Source organism: Thamnophis sirtalis, unplaced genomic scaffold (genome assembly GCF_051295495.1).
Source record: "Thamnophis sirtalis isolate CommonGarterSnake01/CBP01778 unplaced genomic scaffold, rThaSir2_p1.2 scaffold_1, whole genome shotgun sequence".
Classification (NCBI taxonomy): Eukaryota; Metazoa; Chordata; class Lepidosauria; order Squamata; family Natricidae; genus Thamnophis; species Thamnophis sirtalis.
Window position 1 is genome coordinate 93,783,343 of NW_028261381.1, and position 25,091 is coordinate 93,808,433.

Below are 25,091 nucleotides of genomic sequence, written 5' to 3' on the forward strand. Positions count from 1 at the left end.
TATTTCTTTTGGGAACAATCTGACCCAGAATAGGTCCAGCTTCTTTCTGTGTACGTAAGATGAGGGGGGGGGGGGATAAGTATATAAGAAGCATCCTTTAGAGGTTTAGTTGAGAACTAGGGCAAAGTATAACAAAATGGTGCAGCAATATTGCTACTAAGTCCTAAAGTCACAATAGGAGGAAGGCTGTGTGTGTTTGTAATTAATTGATGCTGCTGATGCTTTTCAAAGGTACCCATGGCATCATCTGAAAAATGGCTGATCTATAGAAGAAGAGGGCAGTTAGAAGCAAGCATGCTGCTTGTATAAAAAATCAATACAGTGACTTGGTCAGGTCAAGGGGAACCATGCACTTACCTGTTTTCTACATTTGTAAGATCATCAGTAACTAGATAGAAAATACAATATGATTTTAAGACCTGAAGACGAGAACACATTGAAATATTACAGATGGTTCTGAATAATGCTGGACCACAAACTGATTATAGATTATTATATTATTCTCATCATCATCATCACATAATCATAAATATTTTTAGAATTGATTATTATTTAGTAGACAAGTGAAGGTTGGCTAATCTCAAAAACTAAGCAGACTAGTTATAAGACAGGGAACTGCCAAGACATTCTGAAGAAGACAGTGACAAACTGCTTCTTTATTGCTACCAAGGAAATACATAGAAATATATCTATGTCAAATGTTCAGCTTAGCTCTAAAGATATCTCTCTGTTGCAGATAGCAAGCTGTTATGGGAAAGATCTGAAAGGCAATTAAAATGCTAGCACAAGCAATAATATATCTTCTTATTGTTGTTTTTGAAGAAATAACTAGCATGGGTGAACTTCTAGTGAAAACTTGCACTGAACATTTTAACATCTGTGGAGCCAGTAAAGGATTTCAATTTTGAATAGGAATATCACTTTCTTTTTTTCAAAATCATAGTTTATCTTCAACAAATGTTATTCCTTCTCTGATTTCAAATTCTAGTCAGGGAGAATTAAAAGATTCAGTGAAAGAGACACAGGATAGCAAATTTATATATTCATTTTTATACTGTGCAGCACACTTTTCACAGTAAAAAGGAAATGTAAACATAGCATTGGACATTATGAGGAAATGTCCAATTTCCAATGATTTAAATGACAGAAAAATGGGCTAGTTTGTGGCTATAGTTTCTTCTATAGCTACTGGTAGAGAGATTTATGCTTTAACTTTATGAAACTAGCTATTATACTGTGAGGAAATGCAGCATACAAGCAGATGGACAACAAACTAAAGTCATTTCTCCATAGTGACTTATAACAACTTCATAGCATCACCTGGCTACCACTGATATGACAGAAAGCCTGTCTGCATTACTATTATTTTGCCGCAACAATGATTGAATGACCCTAGAAGATGCTATAAGTCACCAGTGAGAAAAATGAGCAAAGACCACCTGCCTTAATACATGAGCAGAAAACAGCAACTATTAACAAAAGAGCTGTCTACGCTCTCGAGTCAGTGTGAGAAGCAACTAGAATTCCCTCCACACATTTCCTAGTGAGGCTGGATTGCAACAATTGGCCAAACAAAGAATTTATGTCCAATATCCCAATGTTTCAATCCACTCTGTCCCTCCATTCCTCAAATCTAGCATCTTCTAGTAACCAAGAAGCCTTATGCACTAGAAGTGATGCTGAAATACCATGGTAAATGGTGTGAATACAAAAGTTCATAAGAAGCAAGTTCAGTCTGATTTTCATACTCAAAAGAAAATGAATTGGAAGACTACATACCAAAGTTCCTGCCCATAGCCCCAAATCGAACTACAGGCAATTTACATAGTGGTTCATCCACTGCTGATTAGTATATTTTAGAAATGAGTTACTTATCATATCATACACCATCATATATCCAGAGAAAGTTTTTTTCAACCCAGCATCCATACACTGTATCCTATTAAAATTATCAAACATCTGCCTTAATATTTCTAGAGCTTGGGGTTTCCTTTCACATTACACCAATTAATTTCAAATGTAAATCCCTTCTAAAAAGTGCAGACTTCTCCCAAACTACTTGCCAAAATTCTGGTTAGCTGCAATTGGTATAGTGATCAAAGTGCTAACTGACCAGTGTAATTTTAAGCTAAAGCCCTTAAATTCTTGTCAGGTTACACAAAATCCAAGAATGCCTCAAAGAAAATTGTCAGAATATTCATGAACTGGCAGAAACATGGTAACAACATAAACTTAAGTAAGAAGTCTGGGCATGGCTTAGCTGTATTACGCTTTGAGCTCCAAAACAAAATTAGTCTGGACTTGTCTGCTGATATGAACTGAAATGAAATCGTTCTCTGCTGTTGGTATTGTGTGTGTGTGTGTGTGTATACTATACACACACACACACACACACACAAAGATATATATCCTTGCATATAAAGAAGTTTCTTATTTAAATCAATCCTGCTGAATCAGTTATCTGTGTGTGCTTTCTGCATTTGATTTTTACAACAAATTCTGGCAAAAATACACATGAATAAATTAAATTTAACAAATACAAGTAGTTGAAGAAAATAAATATGCAGCCAATCTGAATCTTTTTTAAGCTGCTGCCAAAATTGTCTTTTATTGATTTGAAAAGAATGCTTGCAACATTGATAGAGCAATTTTTGACTTACAATTCCTATGGAATACACTTTCCAATGGCAGGAGCTCCTGCTATAATTTGAGGGTTGTGACTCATGAGTTGCATGTTAATGGTCATTTTCATTTCAAAAAGATATGAAAAACCATAGATTTACAGATCTTCACTACTCAAAAGTATGGGAAATAACAGCTTTATGGCAGTTCCTATTATTCTGATTTTTCCCCTCTATCTCTTTCTACCAAACAACAGCTCTTTTTTTCTTATTCGACAGTACATTTTAACTTCTTGTCAGCTAAGTGTCTCTTTGCCGTCTCAGTTATAGACGGAAAGAAAGAAGCTCAGGATCAATTTTAAAGAAAGCATTTATAAGAAATGAAAAGAAGAGATCCATGAAGATGAAATTCATAAATACTATAAATAAATGGCATACAGCAAAGTGAATGATTCTTCTGACAATATATAAAAAGTAGAAGGCACAATGCTTCTAAGGGAAAAATCACTTTATAACCAGTTTAGAGAGATATTCGTAATATCCTTTTTTCCCACTTTCGACTGTAATAACTGGTCACTCAAGCCAATTTTACATCTTTTTTTCTCTTTCACACACAGTAAGATTTTTGCAAAATCTTATTCTGCAGCATGTCAATCTAACAGGGCACTAAGAGGTAGCATTTTTTGGTTGGTATATATAGTAAATATTAAGCTTCATTCTACTTGTATAATAGTCCTAAAATGTTCTCCTTGTCCTATTTCTAATTGGCAATTATAATATTGATAATCATAAATTATATTTTAAATTGCTTTAAATAGTTACTTAAAGCCTGTATTCATGTATTCATATTATATTTCAAATATTCAAATATTTGTATGGCATAATTATTTGCATTTTATGCTGGTCCAAGACCATAATTGCATTTGGCTTTTATCAATTTACAGCAAAATATAAATAATTATATAACCACAGCAGTTCAAGCCTCTTATTAGATTTTAAATTGTGCTGAATATTGGGATCACTATGATGTTCATATCATGATTTAAATTATAATAATTTGAATATCCTCAAGCAGTTCAGTTGATTTGAATTTAATGTCTGAAGATTAATCTCTGATCTGAAGTTAATATCTGAACTGAGATCTTATATTTCTTTTGAGCCAGCTTTTCTTCCAAGTTATTATCTATTTTGCTCTTGCCAAGGATGGAAACTTTTGTTCCAGTGTAACAGAAAGAAAGAAAAAGTGCACAGAGACCTTTCTGGTTTGGGCAAGGAATCACATTAGTTGGCTCTTTGCTTTGATAGAGAATCATATTACTGTCAGGCCTGGAAGCCATCTTTTGCATTGGGCCTTCAGGCCTACCACATTTATTGTTGTGAGAAACTGGGACATAGATTTATATGGAGTATGGGATATATAGTTTAAATAACATTCCTTTTTCAGAAAGTCAAGGACATCTTGCCCTGCACCTGGTGTGGCATGACTGGGAGGCCTCTCCCGTTGGGACGGTGCTTGATTGGACCATGTGATGGACATGTGAGTGCTGGGCAGGGACTTGAACTTTCATTGGCATGGGGAAAATCTGAAAACTTTCAGATTCGGGTTTTCACAGATGTCCCACTATGACATCTCTAATAAAAAGGAACTTTGAGGAAACTCGAGCCTCGGAGTCTTCTTTTGTTGGGGATGTTACCTGACAATTACCTCTATAGCATAAATCTCTTTACTGATGAGATTCACATGGGCCTTAATGTTAAACCGTTTCTTTTAAATGAAGACTTGCCCAACAATACCACCCAGAATCAAAAGAAAATTACCTGCACTGAAATTAAGGTTATTGTATACTCCAGGGAAACTATTGATCCATATGGTAAAGCTAGTATTTAAATGGTACTATAATATTACAACTGATGATAGCCTATGTGTTGTATATACTATAAAACTCTACAGAATTTGTTTCAGTGCAACCAACTACCATATAATTGAGTATGATTATACCAGATGCAAAGCAGTAAGCACATGTCAAACAGGCAACCCAATTAGTCTTTGGAATCCAATTAAGAGAATGAAGTGAGTGTTAATGATGCAGAGTTAGTGGAATTTAACAAATAAATAAATATGCACCTTTCTGCATTTTCAACCCAGAGCTAGCTCTGCATATATGTGACTTATAATGACAAAACTATTTATTTCAACATTTTTCCAAGAGTACATAAAAGGACATCTCAGACATAAAAACAAATTATTCAGAAAAACTTTTGGTAGGCTTTAAATTTCCCAAGGTATCGAATGAAATCACACATGATTCTTATATCATTTTTCAAAAAGCATTGATTTGATTTCTCAAGTGTGTTATTTTTCCTATCAGTGTAATAAGCAGCATACTTGACATCTGTATGACAAAGCTAAATAGGCCAGGAGATAGCACTTTTGCATGTTAAGAAGCAAATCCATCACTTGGGAATTTCAGTGTAACTTTTTCTCTGGATCATCTGCTCTTTCTAAATGAAAAAAATTCAAGTGTGGGTAATATTATTAGTGCTGCCGCGAAGACAGAACTTCATAATGAGACACTCTGCATGGTCTTTGTTTTAGCTAAGTATTTCTCACTAGATTACAATCAAGCTACTTTCAGGAGCATATTATTTACCTTCACAATAGGCAGAATCCCCTTGGACAGAGACATAACCACTTTTGCATTCGCAAGTAGCTCGTGTGTTCCAGTTTCTACACTCTGAATTTTCACCACATCGGTGCCCTTGTGCACAGAAATTATGTCCTGAAAAATGAAATGCATTTACTTTTGAATAAATCTGTAAGGAATAAAAAAGTTAACTGTAAAATAGCATTTATGCAATTCATTTATTCATATTAAGGCATCAGAAAATAGATACTACTGATTAATGTACACATTTAACCAAGGACATAGACCTTCTTCTCCTGAGCATGCCATTTACTTATAGTATATACCATATTTCCCCCAAAATACGACCAAAAAGTAACGCCTAGCCTGATTGGGGGGGAGGGCAGGCCTAATATAAGCCTTAGCTCACAAAATAAGCCCTATTGAAGTGGATGGGCATGGCCAGCACAGGAGGCAGCCCTTCCCTTCTCTGGTCACCTCAGGGCTGCTCAGCCTCTTAATTGGGGCCCATGGATCAGCTGAGGTGCTCCGGCTGCTGCCTCCGGTAAATGTGGCTGCTTTTGCAGACAATTGCAGCTGCAAAAGAAGTCAGAGGCCAAGCGATGCACCACATATGCTTTGTGCCTTCCTTACCTAATGGTACCTAATTCTCTCCACAGACAAACTGCCTCATGGGTGCCACTTTGGCTGCTGCCTTCAGCAAGTGCGGCCGCTTTTGCCATCAATTGCAGCCACAAAAGCAGGAAGCCAAGCAATGCACCCCAGGCACCTAGTGTCGGCCTTCTGAAAGATACTGTAGCAGCAGCTATCCACAATTTTTTTACCGTTATTTCATCCATGTGGCCCAGTCCGGTGTTAAAAGTTAACATTTCAGAAATGTTAAGGGGGGGGGATACGTATCCTGCTGCAGAAGTGGTTGGGCCCAAGGAGTACTTTTGGGAGAGAAGGCAAAGATCAGCTTTGCTTCACCCCTTGCTCTCAGCCTCCCTTCGGCTCTCCATGAGTCTCTCCCAGACCAAGTTCTGATGGAGGTCAGCCAGAGAAGTGGCCTGCAGGGTTTTAAGAGATTGGACAACCATTTGTCTGAAATGGGATTGGGTTTCCTGCCTCAGCAGGGGGTTTGGCTAGAAGACCACCCTCCTGGATCCCAGTCTACTCTTCCCATTATTTACTCTCAGTATCATTTTAAATTTTAAAAATAATTCCCTTGACTAATTAAATGGTAGTTTGAATGGCAACCAGCAGGCAGCAGTGGTTACTACCCCATCTATTTTGGGGCCCTGAAATGAAAAGTAAAGGAGTCAAAACAAATTTGTTTCATGGATTTCAGAAAAAAAATAATTTTCTCTTTTGGTGTACAAGCTATCAAAAACTGAAATATAATTGACATTTCATTAGAAATCATTTCAAAGGGTATTCAGTTTCTCACAACTATACCTGTATTGGCAAAAGTGCTTTGCCTGATATGAGTTTTCACGTTACAGGAATTGCTGTAGAGCAGATAAAACATTTACAACATGGTTTTCTCCCCTGTTTCTTTTTGTCTTACCCCATTCCATGGATACCCGTGATGAAATAATTTAATAATGATTTTCTAAAACCTAAAATATATTTAGAAATTTCCAAACAGTGAATCTTTTTGAAAAGCACTACACACTAGGCCTTTGACCTCTTCAAATATTACAGCTGAATCCTTCACACCTCAATCAAGGTTGTAGTATAATTTTCCTATACTTGGCTTTCCTTTGATGAGGGCATCCTTATATCTTTATTACAATTGCTTCCACTAGATTAAATTTTCCTTTAAATTATTTGACTGTGCAATGACCCATTTATCATTTTAAGCTAATTATATCAGTAATCAAATTCCATGCTTCGGGGAATAGGTAGACAATCTTATTTCACATTGGTGAAGAATATTGTAACTGGTTATGCCCTTAGTTTCCTAAAGGGATCACTCAAATTAGACATATTGGAAGGTGGGCAAGGATAATTGACGCGCAAAATATAGCCTCTCATTATCAAGACAACCCCTGCCTTCTCGAGGTGCCCACCGTTTTCCAACAGAAGGGGCTCTGTCGACTCTTGGGCCCGGCGAGCTCAAGTAGTACTCAGCCTAGAATCATGGATCCCGTTGATTTGGGATGCATGCGACTCTACAGCGAAGGGATTGGTGATGCCGTACCGACGCTAAAGACTTAAGTCAAGTAAGTCAAGACATATTGGAAGAATTAAATTGGAATTGGAAGAATTTGACAATTCACTCATTGTTCCAAACTATTTTGATTGCAATCTTATTTATTTAATTTTTCCTGACTATTTTTTTGTCAAGACAGTGCTTCCTATTTGCCCCACAATAACCCTGAGAGGTGGGCTGCGCTGAGATCAAGGTAGTGGCCCAAAATCACCCAACTTTCATCTTCAGAGACAACTAGTTTCCTGGTTTATAGCCTGGTATTTTATTCACTACATCAAACTGATTCTCTATGTATGTTTAATCATTGCTAAGCCAGAAAGATTTATTTTCAAAGAAACAAGGATTATATTAGAATAGACATAATTTTTCTCACATATAATCCAATTATTTGATATCATATTTCTTTTGCCCACTTCAGATAAAGAATCATGCAAACATGCTTATATTAGTAGTAATGAACCATATTCCAACATTCTATATGACTGCTTTACTCCCCCCCCCCAAAAAAAAACCTGTTGAGCTAACAATACCTAATTATGGAAAGCATTCTGAGTTATCTTTTCTTATTATTCCATACCTGAAGATAATCAAGAAAAGAATGTCTGGAATTATAAATGTCAAACTACTGTGTGTGGAAAGTTTAGTTTACTATACTATCTTGACATGTATTGCATATTATTTCTAATTAATACTGAAATAATATTATTTCCATTGGAAATACTGAATAAAAGGGCCTAATATTAGGGTCTTTTGAATTTAATTTAATTTCTTGCTCATTTTGCTTGTGTGCTGCCCTTTTAGAAAAGCTCTGAGCAGTCAACAATATATTATTATTTTAAAATATATATTTTATTATATATATATTATATTATTATTATTATTATTATTATTATTATTATTATTATTATTATTATTATTATTATTATTATATTATTATTAATTTATATTTATGTCACACATTTAAGAATTGAACAGGATAATTCAAACATATGGAATGGAATTCCAGGCAACTAGACCTAAATGTAATGAAAAGAAATTTTACAATACAAAAATAAATATTATACCCCAAATAAGTAATTTCCAACAACATTGAAAAGAACAAAGGGGGGGAAAGCACATACAAGGTTATGTGTCTTCCTGAGCATCCCCACAGTCCAATATATCTTTTAATTCAGATTATTACAAAATGCAACTCTTAACTGTTTTCTCCAGAAACCCAAGAGGAAAGATGAAGAGGAAATTCCAAACCATAGAGGCAGCCACTAAAAATACTTTCTTTCCTAGGTCACATGATGAAAAGCCAATTTAATCAGCCAATTAATTGGTGTTATTCTATGTTTGTGAGACAATTCTATCTAGTTTATTTGTCAATTAGGTTCCCCATTAATTTTTATTTATTTATTTTATTTTATTTTACTTACACTAGCAAAGATCTGTGGCAGTATAAAAAAATTCATGGCAGCACAGAATTAAAATCAGCGAATACAATAAATTTGTAAATGAACATATCAAAACTAACAAATCACTATTTAACAGTACAATTTATTATTCTATTAATATCCTACTTTCAAACTGGCAAATATTCAAAACAATTAACAAAGAACTTTAAAAAGTTCAGTCTGTCATATTGCAAAATTTGGGGGATATTTTCAAAACAAAGATTCAGAATACCTATAATTATGTAGATTACTTAATTACTTAAGGTAATTAAAATTCATGTCATTAACTATCCTAAAATTTCTTAAGTCAAATCATGCTTATAATGATTGGGAAAAGATTGTAAGAATACAGCATGTGTTTTGAATGCCGCATATCATAGGTTCAGTCTGACACCCATAAAGAAGGTTCTTCTCTAATATTTTAGAGAACGTTTTTTAGTTTGACTCACTAACTAAATTAATGATATCAGCCTAAATCATAGTAATCTTCAGCTCAGGCACCACCCTTTATTTCTTTCTCCATCTAATTGGGAGGAAAAGACCAGAAAATTTGCTTTTGCTTAATTACTGTGTGAGGTATCATCTCAGTAACAAACTGTGATTAACATCACAGTCAGTTTTAAAAAGCTATAAATGTGGCTTAGAGCTGTTTCACTGCAACTAACCATAGTTAAACCAGTGGTAAACTGAGATTGATTAAAAGAGAAAGAAAAGCCTTCTAGGCTCTTATTCCCCATACGTCTGAAATGGGAAACTGAAGGCTGCATAGTTCAATTTCTACACTTTGTTTTTTTTTAAAAAAAAAAAATTTATATTGAATGTTTTAATCTTTAAAAACAGAAAGAAAAACACCACAAGAAAAAACAAAACACAAAACATACATAACAATATAAAGTAATTATACAGCCTTCTGTATCAGTTTTCCTGTTGAGCCTTTATAATTCTCCATTTTGCATTGCTTTCCTATTGCTTTAACCTTGTTCTATAATATAACAACAGTAGTGCTAACACTTATAATAATATTGATTATTTATATCCCCATATATTTACATTCTCTATGTTCTGTTTTGGCTTCTGTTTTCTAGCCACTTATAAATTTTATTCCATATTTTATAGAAATCTGATTCTTCTCTTTCTTTTAGTTCTATTGTCATTTTGTCCATCTCTGCACATTCATGTCCTTTTCTAATTATTGTTTCATCTGCGGGTGTACTGATTTTTTCCAGTTTTGTGCGAAAGCAATCCTGGCTGCAGTGAGCATGTATATGATTATGTATCGAGATTATTTATCCATTTTTTGCTCTAATAGTCCTAATAAGAATGCTTCTGGTTTCAGTTCTATTTTTTGCTCTATGATTTCTTCCAACCATTTCCGAATTTTGCACCAGTATTTCCTTGTGATGGGGCATGTCCATCACATATGACAGAATGTTCCAGACTTGTGGCTACATCTCCAACATTTGGGGGATAAATTTGGGTACATTTTGGCCAATCTCGTGGAGATAAATGCTATCTATAAAACATTTTATAGAGGTTTTCTTTGTAAGCTACTGCTGTTGTAAATTTATAATTTCTTTCCCATAATTTATCCCATTTTTCTAACTCTACATTATGGCCAAAATTTATTCCCAGCTAATCATTGTCTTCTTTATCATCCCTTCCTCCATTTTATATCTTAAAAGAAAATTATATAATCTAATGATCCTTTTTCCTCCCATTTCTAATAATATTTTATCTAATTCCATTTGTTTCTCATCCTACACTTCATTTTAAATGACCACCTTACATCAGAATTGAATGTGATCGATTTGAGGACAGATCTGCTAGCTGCTCTTAAGTTCTAAAAATAAATATATAAATTCCAAAGCTTAGAATTCCAACCTCAATTTTTTAAAAATTCTTTTATTGATATAATATGTGCAAAGAATTTAATAAAATCATGCTTATATTACTCTGTCTGTCAAGGCAGTGTAACACAAGTACATTCAAGGCATTTATAAGAGCTCACTAGAACTGTGTTTTTCCCCCCATTTCCAAAAACAGGGGGAACCCCCATCACAAGCCTGTCTCCTAGCATCTTCAACATAAACAATTAGTTTATATATTTGCATGTCATTCTGTCAAATTCCTGACAGATATGAAGTACATGTACAATATGTGAATTCAAATAGCTGTTCCTGAGAAGTACAGAATATGTCCTTGTAAACCTTCATTTCTTGCACCAGAGTGATTATATTCATATTTTTCAACCTCTATCTAATATTGAATCAAAATTAAGTTGTAGACATAATTCAAGCTTCACAAACAATTCACTAACTTTTGTATGACCCACAGCAACTTGCCAGAATTTTGAAACACCAGCCTTGTACACGAGAGTCCTGAACTTTTATCTATAGAATTTGAAATACAGCTCTAATATTGAAATATAGTTATATATGGCAATACTAAAATCTGGAAGAAATGTTGTTATTAAGGAGCAATAAACATTTATTTTTCATTGCCATATCTTATTCTATTAATTGCCTCAGAGCCGCTTCTTTGATTTGAGCTAATTGGCTTTTTTATTAATTTGAGGTTCAGATTTGGGTTTACTTTAAGATGGCTTGAGATCAAGGTATTTTAAGGACTGCTTTCTGCCATATACTTTTATTTATATGCTACAGATACCACTGCTTTGCAATGCAACCATGACAAATAATTACTAATAACCAAGTTCCTCCTGCAGTTAGCATCCATCTGATAGAAATATATTTCCTGCTGATATTAGATAGGTGTCACAGTTTTATTTATTTTAGCATTTGGATAAACTTAGCTGTTTTGAAATAAACAGATTGTCTTGATGCATGGTCTTAATAATGTTTCCTTGATGGCTCATGTTGTAACACATTTCATAATTTTGTTATTCTGCTGTTTTTATTTACAACTTCAGGATTTGTTCATGCAACACTGCAACATTCTTCGGTTCAGTCTTTGACTCATGCCCCACATTTCCCAATCGTATCACAACCAATTACAACAATCTACTACATGTCGATTTTACAGAAGATGCTGTTGAAAAGGGTCCTCCACTCCTCTGCTCTCAACAGAATAACTTGTGCCACTAGTCTTGAAATACTGTGTTTAGACAACTTAGAACTTTGCCACTTTCGATCCGACCTAAGCATAGCACATAAAACTATCTGCTACAATGTCCTACCTGTGATTGAATACTTCAGCTTTAACCACAACAACACACAAGCTCAAAATAGATACAAACTTATGGTAAACCGCTCCAAACTTGATTGCAGAAAATACAACTTCAGTAACAGAGTTGTCAGTGCCTGGATTACACTACCTGACACTGTGGTTTCTTCCCCAAACCCCCAAACCTTAGACTGTCTACTGTTGACCTCACCCCATTCCTAAGAGGTCTTTAAGGGGTGTGCATAAGTGCACCAGCGTGCCTACCGTCCCTGTCTTAATATTCCCTTGTATATCATGTATACATAATCATGTTTATACTTATATCTGTTACCTAATTCATGCTTGATGAAATAATAAATAAAATAATAAAATAAAATAATAAAATAAAATAATAAAATAAAATAATAAAATAAAATAATAAAATAAAATAATAAAATAATAAAATAAAATAAAATAAATTGGGATTGGAGTTTGCAAGATTGCCTCTCAACCTGGGAGAAATTTAGGGATTTTATGATGTTTGTTATCAAAAGAGAAGTGAATCATTTTTGACCTACGTCTTATTTTAAAGAATTAGGGTAGAATAGCAATGGAGGTCTTTTGGGAGGCAAATCATTGCCATTGCTACCATAAAATGCACCTCCTAGCTTAACATTTTGTACCACTGCAATATTGTAACTTAATTTCAGTGGTGCGATTGGAGAATACTGTGAAGTTGTATATTCCCTATAGGTTGAGAACTCTACATGGTTCTCCTATATTGTTTTCTTATACTAAATGGAATAATAATGTTGTTTTATAACGGGCTGTCTGATTCTACGTCTAGCAAGCTTCATTTAGACAAATAAAATATGTTCACAGAAACATAATAGAACCAAAAAAATTCTTGTACTCTAAATTCAATGAACTACTCAAATACCACTTAAATTGTCAAAAAAAAATCCATGCAGCATGCTACTTACCTTTACAAACGCTGCAGCACTGATTTTCTGGGAGTACATAGTCTTTTTCTGAACAGTTTAATGGAGGACAGGTCTCTGTTACTTTTACTAAAATTCCATTCTGGAAATAAACAATGATTCATAATTGATAAAAATGAAAGTGACAGAGTCGGCTCATACTTCTTTTTATATTTTATAGCTAGTTATAGTTATATAGCATAAATGTTCTGCCAACAACATTGTAAACTGTCAGATAAATTTGATAAGTTAAACATATTTCACACAACACCAAAAAGTTATTCTTCTTTAACATTTGTATTCCCAAATAAAACAGCATTGAAACAGCGTTCCCATTAAAAACAGGATTATTCTTAAATTCAAGAGTGCATAACTTACTATACTTTCTATATTCCATTTAACTATTTTCATGAATCAGTCTTCCTGTCAGGCCTGCAGTCATATTCCTTTTAGGATCTTTGGCCTGCCACACTCTCTTTCTCATTTTACTTTCATTAGTTACTTTCATAATTACATTACTTTCATAATGTTTCATTAGTGGGGTAATTGGGAGGAGGAATAGTAAGGAGTAGAATTGTAGAATGTGTTCTTGTCAAAATACAGCATTGCTTTCTAGAAGCTCAAGGTGATCCTTTGTCTCTGCACCTCTGAACCTGACCGGAACTAGATTGGTGGAAATGTCAGCATGGCAGAGGAAGATTGGGCCATGCGATGGACTTGTGGGTGTGGGGGCAAGGTTTTGAACTTTCAACTGGGTAGAAACCCAGGAAGCTTTCAGATTTGGGGTTCGACAGTTTGTACCAACATGTCTCTCTTATTAAATTGGAACTTTGATGAAAGCTATGCCTTGAACTCTGATTTAATTCTGGATGAAATGGAACGCTGACCCTTCCATTGATTTTTTGTTGCTTAAGATGCAAAGGGTTTTTATTATTATTATCTATTTCATTTGTTACTGAAATGGCCTTAAACATAAATTTGAGCTTCAATCTATGACTTCATTTTAATCTATTGCAAAATTCAGAATCTATAAATTTGACAATCTTCAATCTATACAGTTCATGCTTACGTTTTATTATATGAGTTACAAACCAATCATTAGTGGCTTTGACCTATCCTGTTCAGTCCAATAGGAAGTGTATGTTGGGTCTTGTCAATTAAAGAAGATGGCTTGTGGCATCTAGGAAGCTTGCCTTCTTGTCCTGACACCTGGTCTCCAAAAAACCTTATCACCTGATATCAGATTAGTGCCAGCCCTGCTCGTCATCCATAAAATGCTGAAGATCTGCTATTCGCCCAGCCCATATGATTGATATTGTTTGGTGATTGTCTATATTAGCTGTCATTTTTCTTGGATGTTGTGTTGTGTGTTTAATTAGATATAATATTGTTTTTACTTTGAAATGTTATTCATCATCCAGAGTTGCTTTGGTGAGAAGGGAGGGACTCATAAATGAAAAAAAAAATCAGTAAATACAACTATGGAACCCTGTACCCACTACAAAAATAATTCAAAAAAACAATTGCCCAAAATGCAATGTCTACTTTTTAAAAGCTGAAATGAAAAAAGACAATCGTTTTCTAGTGATTCAGGGATCTTAAATGTTAGCACTTTTTTTAGACTGCATTCTAAAAAGAATTAATTCAGAGTATTTTTGCAACTCTGCTTTCCTTTAAAATATGGGTCTTTCCAGGGAACATGCAGTAGATGTACAGGGCTGATATAATAATCCCAGAAAAAGACAAAATGAATCTGAAGTGCTGCAGAATTCTTTGAAATATAACTATCTCTAAAACAGGATCAGGCAACTAGAAAAACAATCTTCTTGGAAGTCAAAATCTGTCTCTCATTTTGATCAGCTTGTTCATAATGAAGCATTTGTGTTACTAATAGTATAATTTATGTAATTCTGTTCATTATGGCTATGAATACCATCCATATCTCTGCAATATTTTTGCAAATATCTAAATATTTTCCATTATTTTAGCACAAAGACAATAAGCTGAAGTTTTATTTTTAAAAGTTTAAAACTGAAAATACTTCAAACTGAAAAGCTAACTAGGATTCATTAGAGCCCATTTATTTTGCAAACAAAAAGAGGATAACAAAAGGAAAATTACTTACATATTTTGGCCTCATATGGTCTATAATATTAAAAATAAAAATAAGTCCTAAAATCTAGTTCTAGTAAAACATTAAGGAATGTGATATAAGTTATATCAAACCAAGTTTGCACTAAGCAGCAAACAAGAATTTGGTGAAATATAAATTAATATAATGAATAATTATTTCATGATATATTCATTGTCTAATGTATAAATAATATAATAAACACTAGCAAGTATAGTTAAATTTCTCTGAAAAGACTAATCAATGCTCCATAATTAAGAGGATTTCAATAGTTGGGTTGAAATGTGTCTGGCCCCAAACTTCATCATTGGCATACTGCCTCTTGAAGACTTGTACATATGTATATTCTTTATTTATTTCATCACTAGTTCACAGTTTCTTAATCATTTATATTTCCCTCTATATTCTCCAATTGCTTTCTTAAAAAAAATAATTATGGAATATACAGTCTGGAAAGGAAAGCATATACTCCAATCCACTATTATAGTGTCTGCTTAAATGATTCCAGTCAAGCAGAGTCCATCTTCTCCAGCAAATGATAATCCTAAGGCCATCTGTTCCAATGTTGAACAGCTTTTGCCATAAGGACATTTTTTCTGTTGTCCAATCAAAATCTACTTCCTTGTAATTAAAACCTACTCTCTCTTCTCCTGGAACAACTCTGAACAATTCCATCCTGAACTCTACGTGCAGCTCTTCAGATATTTGTAGACAACTACTGTATCTTTTCATCACTAAATTAAACATGCCTAAAGCCTCCAACCATTTAGTTTTCTCAAATATTATTACATATTTGATATGACTATTCCAATTGTATAAAGAGTACATTTGCAAAATTTGGAAATGATTTTTTTCATATGCTTTGTTATAACTAGCATAGTATGAATTAGCGTGCTCAGTGTAATATGTAAACAACACTGAAATCAATGAAACAGATTAGATATAAAAAATGAACCCATCTGGGCTCAGTTCAATTTTGGGCTGAATAATCAAGCTATTTCCCTCAAAGATCAGGTGAGTAGTTCAATTTATGTCACTCCAACTCCAAATTCAATTATCTTATTACATTCTTGATGATAAGACTTTCAGAAGAAAAACAATTCACTGAGCTTTCACATCCCTACAAGACTCAGAAGTATTAAATGAATTCTGACTTAAGCTGGAGAAAAATTCAGCTGGGCCAAAAGGATGATAAATGAACTTCCTGAAGTCAGCAGTATTGCTAGCATAACAATCAGGTATATATTGTAGTGCATGAATACAGTCGGAAAGCTGCCTGGGAAAGCCAAGGGAAATCATCAAAAACATAAAAGAGCGAAAGTTAGAATATTTTGGACATGTGATGCGACACCCAGAAAAATACAGCATACTTCATTTAATCCTCCAAGACTGAAGGCAAATAAGGTCCAGGCAAAAAAAGAACATCCTGGCTTCAAAATCTAAGGGATTGGTTTGGATAAAACTCAACCACACCTTTTTGTTCAGCTGTTGATAAAATAGGATCGCCAAAGTCCAATGATGGATATGGCATAAGAAGAAGATGACACATACAAAATGTTATGCACACTGTCATGTAGAAGTGAAGGCAGATAACAAACATGTATGCAGCAGAAAATAACAATAGATGAGGATATCTTTTGTATTTTGAAAATCAGGTGGATTTCCTATAACTATGTTTTTTTATTATGCAATGTTATACAATCCAAACTGCACAGTTCGCTAGATCAGGGCAACCTCTAATAGAAAAAGCTAATGGCAACCCTATATATATATATATATATATATATATATATATATATATATATATATATATATATATATATATATATATATATATATATATATATATATATATATATATATATAGGGTTGCCATTAGCTTTTTCTATTAGAGGTTGCCCTGATCTAGCGAATATATATATATATATATATATATATATATATATATATATATATATATATATATATATATATATATATATATATATATATATATTCTGAGGTTTTTGCGGGTGTTAGTATGTAGGTCTATAGTTATTCGGGTTTTCTCCCGCGTAAAATTGGAGATGTCTTGGCGACGTTTCGACAAAGTCTCATTCATCATCTTCAGGCTTGGTGCTTCCAAGCCTGAAGATCCTGGAATCACCAAGCCTGAAGATGATGAATGAGACTTCGTCGAAACGTCGCCAAGACATCTCCAATTTTACGCGGGAGAAAACCCGAATAACTAGAGACCTACAAATATATATATATATATATATATATATATATATATATATATATATATATATATATATATATATATATATATATATATATATATATATATATATATATATATTTGTGTGTGTGTGTGTGTGTGTGTAATCTTCATCATCTCTTCCTGGGGTTCTCTTATAAATAAGATTATTGTGAAATAATAATCTGCACTGGGAGACAAATGAAGCCCCTGTCTTTCCTTTGTTCCCTGGGATATTGTAATGGATATCTGTGAAGATCAACAGACAACTTGGAAGAAACAGCCAAACATGTATTCCATGGTAGCTCATGTGGATAAACTCTTGTTTGGCTCTGGAAATGAGAAACCCTCCCTAAGGACAGAAGAATGAACCTGATTTGGTCAGTGGCATGAAATGTAAAAGAGGCTGGGCCCTCACTTTTCCCCCCATTATTAATCATAACCGGAAACAACAGCAGAACAGAATAGAGAGTATAGTTGAATGCCTGAAACGTACACAATTAGAGGTACAGAAAAGAGTCTGTAAAAACAACCATCTTTTAAAAACAACCATACGGAAAGTCAGAACCCTTCACCAATCTGGAAAAACTAATAATGTCTTACAAGAAATTGTTGCCTTGAAAGTAGACATTGCAGAGTACTACATACACAAGCAGGATAAATGAACCATGATCTATTCCAGCTGTATTCCCCATACAAACAGCATTGCCACTACCATGAAAAGGAACATTGTGTTAGCAGTGATTGGCTTCTAGTCACTAAATGACAAGATAATCATTTCCAAAATTGATGCCAAAGCTTTCACTGTAGAAATATTACAGATTTGTAATCTGTAATTTATTATTTCAATAGGAAATTACTCAAATCAAGAAGAGTTTTTATGAAACAATACAAGAAGCAAAGTCTACGAACCTAATTATTTTGGGACATCTAAATGTGAAAGTAGGGTCAGAAAATATCTATCTGTAAAGTAAAAGTGGTCTAAGGTATAAGAAATAACAATGGCTAAGGATCTGAATAATTCTTTGAGGAGCCTGAATCTTTCTATTCTTTGAAAAGTTTGAACCTTTCCATATTTAGTTCCATGTTCCAGAAACTAGAAAGATTATGTACTTGAAAAAAAAATTCAAAAGATGCAACAAGGAACCAAACAGACTGTGTTATGAGAAAAGATAGATTTAAGAATTCTATTAAAATGTGCCCTGATATAAATATTTATTCCAACAACAACCTTGTTATAATAAAATTCTGTATAAAGGCAAAGAACATTAGAGTAAAAAAAATAGAATATTTTCAAGAAAGATTTGGAAAGATGTAAAAATAAACTTTAAAGAAAAACATTGAAAATAGGTTTTACAATATTTTGAAGAAGATAATCAACAGTGTGGAAAAACAGTCAATGTTATTGACCAGCCAGTGGATGCACTTTAAAAGTGCAGAAAGTAACTAACTAAAGATAAAAAGCAGAACGAAGGAAGTTTAGATGACAGGTTGTTGTTTTTTAGCAATGATGGAAATAAGAACAAAAGTTTTTAAAAAACTATGTTATAAAAGACTCTAAATCAATTTTTATTTCAATTCCTAGGAAAGCAAGAACTGAACATAGAATCTGATTAGTCTTATCAGACATGCAGCAAAAATGTTATTCAAAATTAATTTCTTAAGAAATGCAAGATATTTCAACAATGCAATAAGTGAGGTTCAGAGCACATTTATGAAATAGTGGCACTAGGGAAAGCATTTTAAACCAGAAAACAAGAATCAAGAGATAGTTAAAAAAAACAACAAAAAGGCATCTCTTTATGCTTTTCTGATTACTGAAAAGCCTTTGATTCTGTAAATCATGAAATGTTGATCAAAACTTTGGAGCAAATTGGGATGGATGACAAAGATGATAGAATTATAATGAATCTGTTCTGGGAGTAAACTTCTGCTTTTAAGACTGAAATAGATTTTTCAAAAGAATTCTCAGTCTAAAAAGCAATGCATCAAGAATATATCCTATCACAGCTCCTTTTCAACATCTATACTAAGGAAATATTTAATGAACCAAACACTACACCAGGACTGTCAATGGACTATGAAAATAACAAACTTATGATAGAGATATGATACAGCGCTCCTGGCAGAAAAAGAAGAGGACTTGTGGCTTCCAATTTATAAAACATAAAGAAGTGAAAAGTGTGGATTCTAGTTTAATTTTTAAAAAGTGAAAAGATGATTAGGGTAGACATGATAGCAGTGTTCTAATATTTGAGGGGCACCTACAAATATGAGGGGGTCAACCAAAGCACCAGAAGGCAGGACAAGATACAATGGATGGAAACTATCCAAGGAGAGAAACAAACTATAACTAAGAAGACATTTCCTAATGGTGAGAGCAATCAATCAATGGAATGGTTCAGAAGATGTGGATGCTCCACCATTGGAGGCTTCCAAAAAGAAACTGGACAGCCATTTGTCTGAAATGGTCTTGCTCAACCAAGGGGTTGTATTAGAAGATCTCCAAGGTCTCATCCAACTCTGGTATTCTGTAATTATATACTTTGGGGAAGATGGGGAGAGAAAATAAATTAAACAAACATATTCAGGCACAACTCAGTACAATGGGCTCTGCTAGAAGGAACAAGAACCTGGAGACATCAAGAGCTATTTGGAACAGCAGTATGTATAATTGGACTGGCCTAAAATATGACACATGTTTAAGACTGGCAAACACAAAGTGGAGTTATAGTTGTCAATCTGCTTCAAAAAGAAGATAGTTGAAATGAATATATGAAAAATACAACATATGTATGATATGACAATCTGCAACAAAATGGTCTAGCGCTCGATAACTACATCTCTTTTCAGGATATGTTCTGTCCAAAATCTAGCTCCACTTTGTTTTAAAATAGAATGAAATGAAATAAATAATACACTCTGGTGCTTACAAATCAATAAAACCATCTGCTCTAATCCAGAATAGTATGGATTAATTCTATTACAGTCATTACAGATGGAATTGATTTCTGTCTGCATTGTTAGTGCAGAAAGAGATAACCCTTTGAGGCTAGTACACATATCTAGAATATTGAGTGTCTTGTGCAACTACTATCACACAGCAGTTGCCAAGGTGGTTATTTATCAAATACCACAAGAACAAACTGACTACCACACCTGGCTCCCCCAAGATATTAGTATTGCTTTTATTTTTATTTTTCTGATCAAGAGGATACCTTTGGTTTTGTATGTGTTGTTGTTGTTATTGTTGTTGGACACTTTTATGAGTTAGGTAGGATTTAAATGGATTCTTGTAAATGAACATGAAGGTGGTATGATTTTACTTCATCCAAGATTCAGAGATGGGTTGCTAATTTTTTTACTACCGGTTCGCTTGCACATGCCCAGAAGTGGATTTTTTTAAATGAATGGACTATGTTTTAGCAACTTGTAAATCAGATTGAATTGAATTATTTGCATCTAAATGAGGAGGATCTGAAACAATATCTAAGCACAAAATATAGCTAGAATTGACAGTGTTTCCCAAAACATTAGTTCTTAGTTCCAATATCATTTTAATTATTGTACATAAGCAAAAACAGAGATTTCTTTTCTCCTCCTTAATTAATATTACTCGTTCTGTAAGTTTTATCTCTTTATTTCTAAATGTCACTTAAATAAAAATATTTTTATTTCACTTTGATTAAAGTAATGCTTGGCTTACTATATTAGTCTTTCTCTGTCCCAGTTAAGTCTTTTCTAAGTCTATTGGATTAACTGAGAAAATATACTTTTCACTTAGAAAGTAGAAATCAAATATGGGGCGCTACCTCGTAATAGTACTCAAGGAAAAGATTTTAAGACTTGGTATTGGTCAGTGGTGTGCTATATCTACAGAAATGGTTGATTCCATTTTGGTCTGCATTGTAGATTTGTAATTTCCTAAGTGTGGGAATCAACCATTCCATTTTATTCTAACCGTCTATAATCCACCTCAAGTCTTATGTCCAATTTGAGGCACCATACTTTAAGATTCACTCAGATGAATTTCAAAAGATCCAGGAAAGAAAACACAAGGGTGATCAGAGGAGTGAAAACTTCAGCACAATAAAGGGAATGAAGAAATTGCAGATACTGGGTTTTAATAGGCATGTTTACAGGGACATAAGAGCAATCTTAAAGGAGTCAACCTAAGTTCTCCAGCTGGACAAATGTGGGGGATGTGAGCTCTGAAGACTCTCACATGAACCCTGTCTGACAAACTGTCTCCGAGATCTGTTTTTGGATCAGAACCCCCCTGTGGGGGAATAAAGAAGAAGCAGCATCTCATCAGACCCAGAGGGAGTGCAATAGGTCCCTCGTAGGTCAGAGATTTGCCATCTGAATCAGAGCCGGGGTGACAGCATGGCAACATGGCTGCACAAGAGCTGGTTCCAGGCCAAAGCAGCTGAACAGGAGCATGCAGAGGCAAGATGAAAGCCTGGTAACATCTATTAACCCACAGTTATAAATCAGAATTTGGAAAAGGCAAAGAATCTTGAAAGCATAAATAATATTGATGGACAAATCGTGATTTTTGCGAAAAGAAAGAAGGGAAAAAATGGAGGGTTGAATCACTAGCCCCAAAGAGAGTCATTTGCTTGAAATAATTTGGACAGAAAGGAGAAAGAAGAGAAGTGCCAAACTTAAACACTTAACCACCTCCTGCCATTTACCTCCCAAAGACCAATAAGATTGGGCCTCCTCCGGGTGCCATCAGCTGGTCAATGTCGGTTGGTGAATCCCCGGGGGAGGGCCTTCTCTGTTGCTGCCCTGGCCCTGTGGAACGATCTCCCCGTAGAGATCCAGACGCTCACTACTCTCCCAGCCTTCCGTAAAGCTGCCAAGACCTGGCTGTTCCGGCAGGCCTGGGGCTGTTGATGAGTATCCAGCCCCACGCTAAACTGTATGCATGATGTGAATTTTTTTTAATTAACTGTATTCTTATTTTTATTTTTTATATGTCTCCTATTTTGTCTGTAAGCTGCCCAGAGTCCCTAGGGAGTGGGCAGCATACAAATGTAATAAATAGATAGATAGATAGATAGATAGATAGATAGATAGATAGATAGATAGATAGATAGATAGATAGATAGATAGATAGACCCACTTAAACATAAACTCTAAATTTGGTTTTGCACTTGAAAAGATTGTGTTTTTAAAGGAGTCTAGGAGCATGAAGATTTGCTTTGTCCGAGTGTCTTTTAATTAACATATATTAAGCAACTCCAATTAATGAGAACTGGAATGCAACAAGGGAAAAAGATCAAGAAAAAACACCATCTCCTTACTTACAACTGATAACCTTATCTTGCCTGTGTGGAAATTTTAAATTAACCAACTGCCATAAATAAGAACTTGGAAAAGCAGGAGGGAAGAGAAACATACCCGAATTTCACTGTATGCAAGTTTATTCCAATTAATATATTTTGAGCAATTATAACCAACAAGAAATACCAAGGAAAAATAATAACAAAATCAAGAACTGGGGAAATATGAAGTCTTTTTTTTTCTTTTTTTTCTGCAAAGATCAAGGTGGCTCCAGCTTCTCTTCCATTTTCACAGTAGTTGAATTAACTAAATTTAAGGTGGACCAGAATTTCAGAATAAGATTGGTATAACTAACTGCAATTTTGGAACTGGACATTAAGGAAGAACAAAAGACCATGATGGCTCCTGTTGCCCTTCCCCACAGCAGCTGAAGTAGATAAATTTAAGGTGGACCAGAACTCTGAAATAAGAATTGTATAACTAACTGTAACTTTGGGACTGGAGATTATGGAAAGGTGGGAATTTGAAGAACTATGTGAAATTATAAAAAATATGCATAAATCATTAAAATAACGCCTAAATAGAATTCTGAATTCAGAGAAGCAGGTATTTAAGGAAGAAGGGAAGGAAGTAGGGGGGACAGACAATGAAGGGGTAGAAATGGTGGGAAATAAAAAGCAGACAAAAACTCCATAGGACTTGGCAGTGGTATAGGGAAAATTGTAAAAGGGGGATCTGTTCCAACAAAAGGGAATAAAAAGAAGACAAAACATGTTTTGGAGGTTGACAATGGCATAAGGAAAATTGAAATAGGAGGTTACGCCCCAACAAAGGGAAATATAAAAGATCTTTTTGACAGAGGCTTGGAGAAAATTGAAGAGGGTGGACATATCAAAACAAAGAAAAAGGAGAAGGCAGGAAAACAGTAGTGGGACAAAAGACTTACTCGGAAAAAATCAGACAACTAGAAATTGTTATATGGGAAAATATTAAGCTAAGATAAGGGGCTTATTCCTAAATATGACAATAAAATGGAGTTGCTAACTGACTGAATATGATAATGAAAAGATTATTAAATAAAACATATGTAATATGGACAAATATTAAACTGGTATGGGAGATTGTAAAGCAGAGGTTTGTGATTCACTTTTATACATGATAATTAAACTGAATTACTAATTGATTGAATATGACAATAGAAGGACAATTAAGCATGGGTTAAAATATATGAAACATGGACATATTTTGAACTTTTAAGATGATGAACAAAGTGAGATGTGTACTGCTTGTTATTCTATATAGTAGATTAAGGGAATTGTAATGAACATTAAACAGTAAGGGTTGCCATTTATAAACAATTAAGAGTAATCTAAACCAAGATATCAAAATATGGATAGGAAACATGAAATATACTTACAATGGGAAACTATTGAGATTTAAAGACAGAATTACAACGTGGGGGCATGTAAGGATGTATAATTATATAAACATAATGATGAGAATAGCTGGGAATTGTAACCAGGTCTACATCTCAGCCAAAATTAGGTGGGGTGTGTGTGTGTTTAAAAGTATAATGACATACATACATACACACATACATACATACATACATACATATACATACATACACACATACACACACATACATACATACACACACACACACACACACACACACACACACACACACATACATACATGTCATTATACTTTTATACTTTAAAATATATATTTTAAATATATATATTTAACCAGAAAGTTGCCTCTTGAAAAAAGCATCTTTGGGACAACAACAAAGTATATTTCCAATTAGGAAAGTTTTACGGTGGGACTATTTTCACAGAAAGGTGATGAGATCATCCGTAATTCAAGCATATGTTACAAAACTATCCATAAATAGTACATTAATTTCAGTTCCTGCTCTAAGCAGCACATTGCGCTCAAGGATCTAAATTATCTTTTCTGAGTTTAGGATTCCCTGTTCTTTGGTCTCAGTTCCTCTTTTCTTCTCATTTCCTCTCCCTTGGCTCCTTTTTTCATTTTTCACTGATTTTTTTTCTATTGTTTCATGTGAAATTTTAAGACTTCTAAATCTATATACCATCTTTCTCCTACTTAACAACCTCCTTTTGTTTCATTTTGTTGTTTTTCACTCTTTCCTTTCACCTAAAATTTGTTTTCTTACTTAACAACTTTGATTTTTCAGCCCTTTTCCACTTTTTTTCACAACCACGTGCACTCATTCGGTCCATAACCCTTTCTTCCATTTAAAGTTTCTAAATACATTTATTTCCCTCCCATTTCCTGCTTAATGTTCTAATTGACTTTTTATTCTTTTCTTATTTTTAGGTTAATTGTTGCATTAATTGCTATTTAATTAAAATG

General features: G+C 34.0%; 1 protein-coding gene across 2 annotated transcripts in view; it reads right to left on the reverse strand.

Moving 5' to 3' along the window:
• NELL1 (neural EGFL like 1) overlaps positions 1-25,091 on the reverse strand; it is a 520,182-nt gene that overhangs the window by 273,658 nt on the left and 221,433 nt on the right. For both annotated transcript variants that reach the window (XM_087719035.1, XM_087719031.1), the window contains exons 11-12: positions 13,048-13,147; positions 5,273-5,401 (exon numbers count right to left, since the gene is read on the reverse strand). In XM_087719035.1, coding sequence (XP_087575161.1) covers positions 5,273-5,401; positions 13,048-13,147 — 229 coding nt within the window. The remainder of the gene's footprint in view (positions 1-5,272; positions 5,402-13,047; positions 13,148-25,091) is intronic.